This window comes from Rhincodon typus, chromosome 11 (genome assembly GCF_021869965.1).
Source record: "Rhincodon typus isolate 14 chromosome 11, sRhiTyp1.1, whole genome shotgun sequence".
Classification (NCBI taxonomy): domain Eukaryota; kingdom Metazoa; phylum Chordata; class Chondrichthyes; order Orectolobiformes; family Rhincodontidae; genus Rhincodon; species Rhincodon typus.
The window spans coordinates 1282128-1292280 of record NC_063342.1 but is presented as its reverse complement, the minus strand read 5'-3'; the positions used below and the strand labels follow the sequence as shown (position 1 = coordinate 1292280).

General features: G+C 45.9%; 1 protein-coding gene across 2 annotated transcripts in view; it reads right to left on the bottom strand.

Moving 5' to 3' along the window:
• The window catches only part of agpat3 (1-acylglycerol-3-phosphate O-acyltransferase 3), a 77431-nt gene that overhangs the window by 9459 nt on the left and 57819 nt on the right, over positions 1–10153 (bottom strand). For both annotated transcript variants that reach the window (XM_048602725.1, XM_048602726.1), the window contains exons 2-6: positions 5681–5905; positions 4712–4881; positions 3961–4122; positions 2473–2626; positions 1409–1511 (exon numbers count right to left, since the gene is read on the bottom strand). In XM_048602725.1, coding sequence (XP_048458682.1) covers positions 1409–1511; positions 2473–2626; positions 3961–4122; positions 4712–4881; positions 5681–5858 — 767 coding nt within the window. In that variant the 5' untranslated portion in view covers positions 5859–5905. The remainder of the gene's footprint in view (positions 1–1408; positions 1512–2472; positions 2627–3960; positions 4123–4711; positions 4882–5680; positions 5906–10153) is intronic.

Below are 10153 nucleotides of genomic sequence, written 5' to 3'. Positions count from 1 at the left end.
CCAGCCTCCACTCGCACACAGACACACCCACCCCCAGCCTCCACTCGGGAGTGACGGGGAAAGATATAAAAGGGACTTCAGGGTAACTTTTTCATGCAGAGGGTTGTGCGTGTATGGAATGAGCTGCCACAGGATGAGCTGGGTAAAATTACAACATTTAAAAGGCATCTGGATGGGTATATGAATAGGAAGGGTTTAGAGCGATATGGACCAAATTCTGGTAAATGGGACTAGATCAGTTTAGGATATCTGGTCAGCAGGATATTATTAGCACAACCCCACTCTCCTTTTCTTTCTTGTCTTTTCTTCCTAAGTGTCAAATATCCTGGAATATTCAGTTCCCAATCCTGGTCACCATGCAGCCATGTTTCAATAGTGACAATCTATGTTTTTTTTGTGTTTTCAGACCATCACCATGTGTGCATCAAACAGAGTGCCCTTCACTTGGTCTTTCCAACATTAGTCTCACTCGATACATACCCAGCTTGCTTTCTCTGGCCTTCCTGTTTCTCCGTCATCTTTGCAATCTCCTGTGCCTAACGTTCCTTCCTTCCAATTTCAGTTACCCCACTCAGGTTCCCATCCCCTGACAACCTTGTTTAAACTCAGCCCAACAGCACGAGCAAATCTCCTTGCATCCCTTGTTGAGTTTCTCTTTGCTCTGGAACTGGTCTTAATTCCTCAGAAAACCCTGTCTCCGAGACTAACCACGTATTCAATCGATCGGTTCTCCTGTTGTCATTCTCACTAACATATGGTACTGGGATTAATCCTGAGATCACTGCCCTTCAGGTGCTGCTTTTAAACTTCCTTCCTAACGCCCCTGAAACCTGCCTCCAGGCCCTCATCCCTCTTCCTGCCGATGTTGCTGGGACCAATATGGACCACAATCTCTTGCTGATCCCCCTCCCAGAAAGATGTCTGTAGCTGCTGTGTGACATCCAGGACCGTGGCCCCATGGCACAGCAGAGGACTCTTATGGCACAGCGGTAATGTCCTGACCTTTAAGCCAGGAGACCTGGGTTCAAGTCCCACCTGCTCCAGAGGTGTGCAATAGCATCTCTGAAGCAGGTTGCACTGAAAATATTGACCACCCTGGAGTCACATTTAATATTGTAGAAATACCTGGCTGGTTACCCTGTCTGTGGAATCCCCCATCGTTACTGCCCTCTCATTCCTCTCCATCTGAGTACAGCTCAGTCACCATGGTACCAAGGCCTCAGCTTTACCACACTCCCTGCAGTAACTATCATTCTCACTTGTTTCCAAACTGGAATACTGATTAGTGAGCACAATAGTCCCTGGGGCCTCTTGTATTGCCTGGTTCGCCCAAGCTGCCTTGATGAGTTTAGGGTTTTTGTGTCAGACTGACAGATATTTGTTTGGGCACTTACCACTTATTTCTTACCTGACACACATATCTGCATGGTACTGCTTGCCATGCAGTATACCCAGGAGTGTCGGATTCTTGTTATCTCGGAAGTTTAATGTCACATCATACACAGCAGCAACTGAAATGGAAAGCAGCCAGATGATGTTGTAGTTTGTGAGACAGCAGCAGACATTCCACAGGGCTGATTCACAGAGTACAGGCTGAAGCAGCTACCAGACATGTCCCCAACCCTCACATTGGCCCCCAGTCTCATTAGGCAATGTTCACAAGCTGACAGGTGGGTTTTTGGACTGTGGGGTTGAACAGAGATGCTGACATTGGCTGCTGTAATACAGGGTTGCTTCAGGATACCCAGAGGAAGTGGTGGAGGCGGGTACAATTACAACATTTAAAAGGAATCTGGGTGGGCATATAAATAGGAAGGGTTTAGAGGGATATGAGCCAAATGCTGGCGAATGGGACTAGATTAATTTACAATATCTGATTAGCCTGGATGAGTTAGACCTAAGGGTCCATTTCCGTGCTGTAGACTCTACGTCTCTTTGATGCTGGAACAAGAGCAGGTAGCAGCTCGGTGAGTTCCCACACCCACTGTCAAAAACCTAAAACAATTAAAAGCCCTGGTCACCGCATAGCAAGTTGAACCAGAGTCTGAGAAAGAAACACCAAATCCAGTTGAACTTCAAACCAAGACAGGTGCCTGACTTTCTCACAGGCAGGTTAGTATAGGCCATTTTCAGAGAGACCACCTTGTGACCAGTGTTAGAACCTTGGGGTCTGAGAGGGTGAACTTGAGGGACATTTTCTGATGGGACTGGAGGAGTCATTCCCTGGGATCTGCTTCCAAGGTGTTAGGAGGCAAAACAAAGAGGAGAAAGGAGTTAATCAGGCTGAAGGTGAGAGAACAAGGCCTGGTATCAGGCTCAAAGAACTGCGGATGCCTGAGATCAGAAACATGAACAAAACTTGGTGGAGAAACTCAGCAGGTCTGGTAGCATCTGTGGAGAGAAAGCAGAGTTAACGTTTTGAGTCCAAATATGAATGTGTTGTGAGGTCAGGGTGAAACACAGCCAACTCACCCGTTCCCCTGAGGTATTTAACAGTGGTGGTAAAACCTTTGGTCCTTGGCAACAGGTGATATTTCAGCTTCGGCAAACCCTTAGATTCAGCAACCTCCATACTAATGCGATGTTTCTTCTCTGTAAAACGTGTGCCTTCACAGTATAACAGAAACTGAAATAGAGAGAGTGACAGATAAAAAGTCTTTTAATAAGTAACTTGGAATCAAGGCACAGGACCTCACTGGGGGGGCAGGGGTGCGTTCCCACACACATTAACCCTCATTTTGGTACAGTCATAGAATCCCTACAATGTGGAAACAGGCCATTTGGCCCAACAGGTCTCATTGACCCTCCGAAAAGCATCCCACCCAAACCCATCCCCCTACCCTATCCCTGTAACACGGCATCTCCTATGGCTAACCCACTCAGCCTGCACATCCCTGAACACTATGGGCAATTTAGCATTGCCAATCCACCCACCCTGCACATGTTTGGATTTTGGACCACACCAACCTGACCTGACCCGACCCTCCCTGGGGTACGGGGACCCACACGCACCCGACCCTCCCTGGGGTACGGGGACCCGCACGCACACACACACACACCGACCCGACCCAACCCCCCGGGGTAAGGGGACCCGCACACACACCGACCCGACCCACCCTGGGGTACAGGGACCCGCGCACACACACCGACCCGACCCACCCTGGGGTACAGGGACCCGCACACACACACCGACCCGACCCGACCCCCCTGGGGTACGGGGACCAGCACACACACGACATGACATGACATGACACGACATGCCCCGACCTGACCCTCCCTAGGGTACGGGGTCCCACGCGCACCCGACCCAACCCTCCCTAGGGTATGGGGTCCCATGCGCACCCGACCCGACCCTCCCTACGGTATGGGGTCCCACACATTGACTTGTACAAGATTAAGATAAATAGAAACTTTTCCCATTAGCTGACAGCATAAGGACTCAGGCATAGAAATCACATATTTTGGGGGAAAAGAAGTGCAGCAGGGAGGATGAGGGTGTACAGTTTTATACAGTAAGTGGCCATAACTGGAACTTATCCACAGGGTATTTTTGGAAGAAGAGATCAACAAACGGTTTCAAAAGGAACAAAACCAGATATTGCTGGAGAAACTCAGCAGTTCTGAAGAAGGTTCACCAGACTTGAAACGCTGACTCTGCTTTCTCTCCACAAATACTGCCAGATCTGCCCAACTTCTCCAGCAATTTCTGTTTCTTTTTCAGCCTTCCAGCATCAGCAGTTCTTTGTTTTCTTTAAATGATTTCAAAAGGAAACTGAAGGGAATAAATGTCTGGGCTTTGGGATGGAGTGGAGGGGAATGGATTGATAGAATTGTTCCAGGGAGAGTTGGCAGAGCTGGGCTGAGTTGGTTTCTTGTGTTGGAATGACTCTTGGAGATACTTGTACTTTCTCTATCATTCCCTGGAGGTGCATGTAGTTTTGGAACCGGCAGTGTACTCACCCACATGTACTCTGGGTAGTCCCGCAATGCCTTCAGTCCATTTACAACTGTCTCTCTGTCCTCATCCCAACGACGTTTACAGAAAACAATCTCCAGGAAATACCATGTCCATCCGATCAGAGGTACATAAAGCAATTCCTTCTTCGCCAACACTTTGGAACTCTGTAGACATCAAGGCAGTGAATAAAGCCACAGCAATACCCGACAATGAAGGTGGCTCTCCGTGACTCAAAGTTCTTCACCATCTGCCCTTCCCACCACTTCTGCCCACTATTCACCCCACCCCCACCTCCTCATCGCCTCCGCTCCACCCGCACACATCTGCCCCGCCAAATGTGAGCCAAGTACGTATGATCAAGTCTGCAGCACTGTGCTGCCTAAAGTTCAACTCAGGATAACTCAGTTGTGGATGTTGTCAATTTTGCACAACCCATGACTACCAACACCACCCCCCACCCCCTGATCTTGGAAAGCCCCACACAAACAGTGTTAATTGAAACTACGTAGTATATACAGCAAGAATAAAACACGAGGTCAGGGCACAGGTACCCATCCAGATAAAGGCCAGGAACCTGGGAAGGAGGAGAGAAGAGGAATCAGCACAAACATGTTCTAAACAAACAGCCGACAGCTGCAGCCAGCAGCATGAGAAAGGAAGGAGGAATTAAAGCATGTGCGGCACTCTCACTTCCCACAAGGTTTTGAAGACAGCAACTTAAAATACAAGAGATAAAAGGTGAATGTTACTGACCCCCAGAACGCCGTGTCTCTCACACATGGCCCAACCGCAGAGGAAGTCAATCTCAAAATTGTGATTTAAGATGACAATAACATGCTCCTTGCCAAATTGGTCCACCGTGGCCTGGTTAGTGAAAAGTGTACATTCCGTGCCAGACCACCATTCCAGCAGCAAGACCAGCTCTAGAGACACAGAGGGAAGATGGCCAGATTACCAAGGGCAACAGTAGCTGAAACAGACCAAGACCAATACACATCAAGCTCGCCACAGCAGAGAATTAACATCAGAGACACATTTCCAAAGCCAGGCAAGAAACCGTTCTCAGCACTATGTTGAGGAAAAGGCAGAGAACGTTACACAGTGGAAACACCTCATCCAACAGAAACCATCTGGCTGTCTCAAAAGCATTTCTCCAGTTCTATGTACAAGCAAACCTTACTCTATTCTTAAATGAAAATTAAAGCTCCCTCTACACTGTCCCCATTAAACACTGCCAGTACAGGACAGCACGGGGTTAGACACAGAATAAAGCTCCCTCTACACTGTCCCCATCAAACACTGCCAGGACAGGACAGGATAGGGTTAGACACAGAATAAAGCTCCCTCTACACACTGTCCCCATCAAACACTGCCAGGATAGGGACAGCATCGGGTTAGATACAGAGTAAAAGATCCCTCTGCTCTTTACAACTAAAAGTAAGGCTCTCTCTACACTATCCCTATCAAACAATTGCTATCCATGAATGCTATCCACTCAGGGCCAGTTTTCCTTTTTGGACAGCAGCCTGATTATGCAGTGCCCTATACGATGGTTATTGATGTCGAGGCAAGAATTGAGTAAACTCTAGTAATAGGCTTTCCATGGAGGGGGATATCAGTCTGGGCTGGCTTTACACCCTGGTTAACAAGCAGCACCTCCCATTTATAATAAACTGAAAGGTGTGCCCAGCACAGTCAGGCTCGGCTGTGAGCAATACTCACGGCTCCACAGTGAGTAAGCAAGTCGACAGTTGAGATGTCGATAGAGCTGTTTGTTGATGGGCCAGATGGGGAGTGTGCAAAGTTGGAAGAAGTTGATGCAGATGCCACTGACAACGAACACAAATCCAAGTAAAAGATGAATGATGAACTGAGTCTTCAGGTAGCCGATTACACTCATGGTTTAATCAGAAACGTTTACAAGGCCCCTCACTCAGAATAACCGTCCTGGAAAAGAGGGAGGGGAGAGAAAACAGATCATCAATTTAACTGTGACATTACAGCATAGTCATCCAACCTCCAGCACAGCTTCAGGCCCTTCGGCCCACCCACTAACCTCCCAAATTTCCCCTTGGTTATTCTGCCAATCACCACAAAACTGTGCCCACTGTCCCGCTGAATTGTAAATCAGTTTAAGGTGAGGAGAAGGATTGAGAGCAATTAGAAGTTGCGGATCACATTGTTGGGGCAAGGGGCACATGTGTCTTCTGTGTGTTAACCAATCCTCAATCTATGCTGATATGTTATCCCCAATATCAGGAGCTCTTATCTTGCGTAATAACCTTTTATGTTGCACTTTATCAAATAGAGGCTAGGTTACTGAGTATGTTCAAGGCTGTGTTAGATATTTGATGGACAGGGGAGTCCAGGGTTTTGAGAAGCAGACAAGAACATGGGGTCAAAAACATGATGCGATCAGACATGATCTTTCAAATGAGCAGGCCTGATAGGACGAAAGGCCACTTTGCTCTCATTTCTTATGTTTCTTCTGCTGACTAGTGCAACAAACCAGAGCTCATCACCCCCTCAGCCTGCAGACTGCATCCCTGGCTATCAGTAGGCACTCTGATAAGGCACAAAACTAACTCCACATGTCCTGCTGGGGGATCAGTCACTCTAGCTGATTCTGAACAACTGTCAGCTAAATTGCTGTGTCTAACCAGCTCTATCTTTTCCCAGGGCCAGGGCCAGAGCTACACTTGCACCTTCTGAAAGAATGTTGGTGTTTATCAAGCTCTGTGGAAGAGATCTGGGTAGCAGGTACTCACAAATGAAAATGACTCCTTCACATAAATTGTAAGCATCATGTTACAGCACTGTTTAATAAACAGCCCAGTGTAGCACACTGAGAGAGAGGAGTGAACAAGCCATTCATTCTATTTGTAGTTTTAATACAATTATTGTAGAATTTGCTCAGCTGCTGCAGACTGCAAAGACTCTGTAGCTCAGAATCACTGAATTGTTACGGCCCAGAAACTGGTGGTGTTTGTGCCATTCGACTGCCTCTTCACTACACCCTGCCTGTTGTTCTTTTGCAAATAATCCTAAATTTCCTTTTGAAATTCTTGTTTGAACCTGCTTTCATCACACACAGACAGCACATTCCAGATCCTAACTACTCGCTGTGTAAGAAGATTTTCCTTATCTCACTATGGCTCCTTTTATTGATCACTTTTTAACTGTGCTCTTTAATATTCAGTCATTTCACAAGGAGGAACATTTTCTGCCTATTTATTCAGTCCAGACTTCTCATGACTTTAAATACCTTAACCAGGACACAGGAAAACAATCCCAACTTCTCCACCTATCTTCACCATCGATGTCCCTCATCCCTGGAATCATTCTCATAATCTTCTTCTGCACTCTCTCCAATGCATTCACATCCTTCCTATTGTTCAGTGCCCAGAACTGTGCATTATACTCTATTTTAGGACAACTCAGTGTCTTATCGCCACAAAAACAAAGTTGCTGGAAAAGCTCAGCAGGTCTGGCAGCATCCATGAAGGAGAAAACAGAGTTAATGTTTCGGATCTGGCCACCCTTCCTCAGAACTGTCTCATTGGTTCAATATCAGCTCCTTATTCCTGCACTCCATGTCCCTAGTAATGAAACGGGGGATACTGTCTATTTTATTAACTGCCCTCTCCAATTGTCCTGTCACCTTTAATAATTTCTACACACACATCAACTTCTCTTGTTCCTGCACCTGCTCCCCTTTCAGAGTAGTACCTTGATTTTACACTGTCTCTCCTGGTTCTTTGTAGGAAAGTGTCTCACCTCATATTTCTCCACATTGAAATTCATCTGCCACCAACCTGTCCACTCCACCAACTTGGCAATGTCCTTTTGAAGTTCTACACCGTCCTCAGCTTACAGTTTGATGAAGTTTCATATCACTCATGAATTGTGCAGTGTACGCCAAGTACACATCATTAATGTAACAGGAAAAACAAAAGTCCTAATGTTAACCCCTGAGGAACTCCACTACAAGGTCTGATTAGAGACAGTCAGCATGGATTTGTGCGTGGGAAGTCATGTCTGACAATCTTTTAGAGTTTTTTGAAGAGGTAACCAAGAAAATGGATGAGGGTGGGGCAGTGGATGTTATCTATATGGGACTTTAGTAAGGCCTTTGACAAAGTCCTGCATGGCAGGCAACTTATGAAGGTTAGGTCGCATGGGATCCAGGGAGAGCGAGCTCATTGCATTCAAAACTGGCTCAATGGTCGGAAGCAGAGGGTGATGGTTGAAGGTTGTTTCTCGGACTGGAGGCCTGTGACTAGTGGTGTGCCACAGGGGTCGGTGATGGGACCTTTGTTATTTGTTATTTACGTAAATGATCTGGATGTGAATGTACAAGGCATGATTAGTAAGTTTGCAAAATTAGGAGGTACCACTGATAGCAAAGAAGGTTATCAAAAATTACAGCGGGATTTTGATCAGATGGGGAAGTGGGCTGAGGATTGGCAAATGCAATTCGATACAGATAAATAAAAAATGCACTTTGGAAAGTCAAACCAAGGTAGGACTTATACAGTAAATGGTAAGCTCCTGAGGAGTGTTGTGGAACAGAGGGACCTAGCAGTACAAGTACATAGTTTGTTGGAAGCAGCCTCACAGGTGCACAGGGTGGTGAAGAAGGCATTTAGCATGCTGGCCTTCATCTGTCGAGGCATTGAGTTTAGGAGTTGAGACGTTATGTCACAGTTGTATATTGTTGTTGAGGCCGCACTTGGAGTCTTGTGTACAGTTTTGGTCACCCTGTTATAGGAAAGACATAGTTAAACTGGAAAGTGTGCAAAGAAAATTTACGAGAATGTTGCCAGAACTAGTAGGCCTGAGTTATAGGGAGAGGTTGGCCAGGATAGGACTTTATTCCTTGGAAGGTAGGAGAATGAAGGGTGATCTTATTGAAGTGTATAAAATCATGAGTGGGATAGATAGGATGAATGCATATAGTGTTTTGCCCAGGGATGGGGAATGGAAAACTAGAGGCATAGATTTAAAGTGAGAGGGGAAAGACTTAAGAAGGCCTTGAGGGGCAACTTGTCATGCAGAGTGTGATGCGTATATGGAATGGGCTGCCAGAAAAAGTGGTTGAGGCAGGTACAACAGTGACATTTAAAAACATTTCAATAGGTACATGGATGGGAAGGGTTTAGAGGGATATGGACCAAATGCAGGCAATTGGAACTAGCTGAGTGGGTACCATGGTCAGCATGGACCAGTTTGGGCCGAAGGGCCTGTTTCCATGCTGTATTACTCTGTGACTCTAAATCTTATCTGAAACACATCCATTATCCATTACTCTGTTGCCTGTCATTCAGCTCATTTTCGATCCATGTTGGCATTGTTCATTTTATTCTATAGACTTGAACTTTCCTAAAGTCTGTTGGGTGGCACTGTACTGAAGCCCTTTGGGAGCCAATGTACACCAAATCAACAACATTATCCTGGAGATAGTAAAGACTGCAGGTGCTGGAAGCTAGAGTCAATAAATATGGAGTTGGAAAAGCACAACAGGTCAGACAGCATTGGAGGAGCTGTCTGACCTGCTGTGCTTTTCCAGCTCCACATTCATTGACAATGGCATTACCCTTATCAACACACTCTGCTACTTGTTCAAAAAAACCCCAACAAGTTAATGAAACATAATTTTCTCTGAAGACATCGATGCTGGTTCTCTTTAATTAACCCACATTTGTCCATGTAACTACTAACTTTGTCCCAAATTATTGTTACAAGTTTTCCAGCCAATGAGGGTTAACTGACTGGTTTGTAGTTCCTTGGCTTATCCTTCCAGCCTATTTTGAACAAGGGTGGAATGGTCTGTAATCCACAGCCCTCTGGCACAAGTTCAAATCCAAGGAAGACTGGAAGATTATGCCCAGTGTCTCTGCAATTTCTATTCTCACTTTTCTTATGATCATGGCTGGCATCTCATCTGCTCCTAATGCCTTGGACACTTGGCCACTTTAAGTACAGACAGCTATGCAATACTACCTCATTAATTGTAAAATCTTATCATACAAAATACCTCAGCATTGGCTTTTCGCTCCAAATATGCATCCCCATTTAGTTCCTAATCAATCCCCTTCTCCTTTCATCACTCTATTGTATTTACGTGCCTATAGAAAACTTCGGGGTTCCTTTCTTTGTTAGCTGCCAGTCTCTTTTCATACTCCTGTTTCTCTG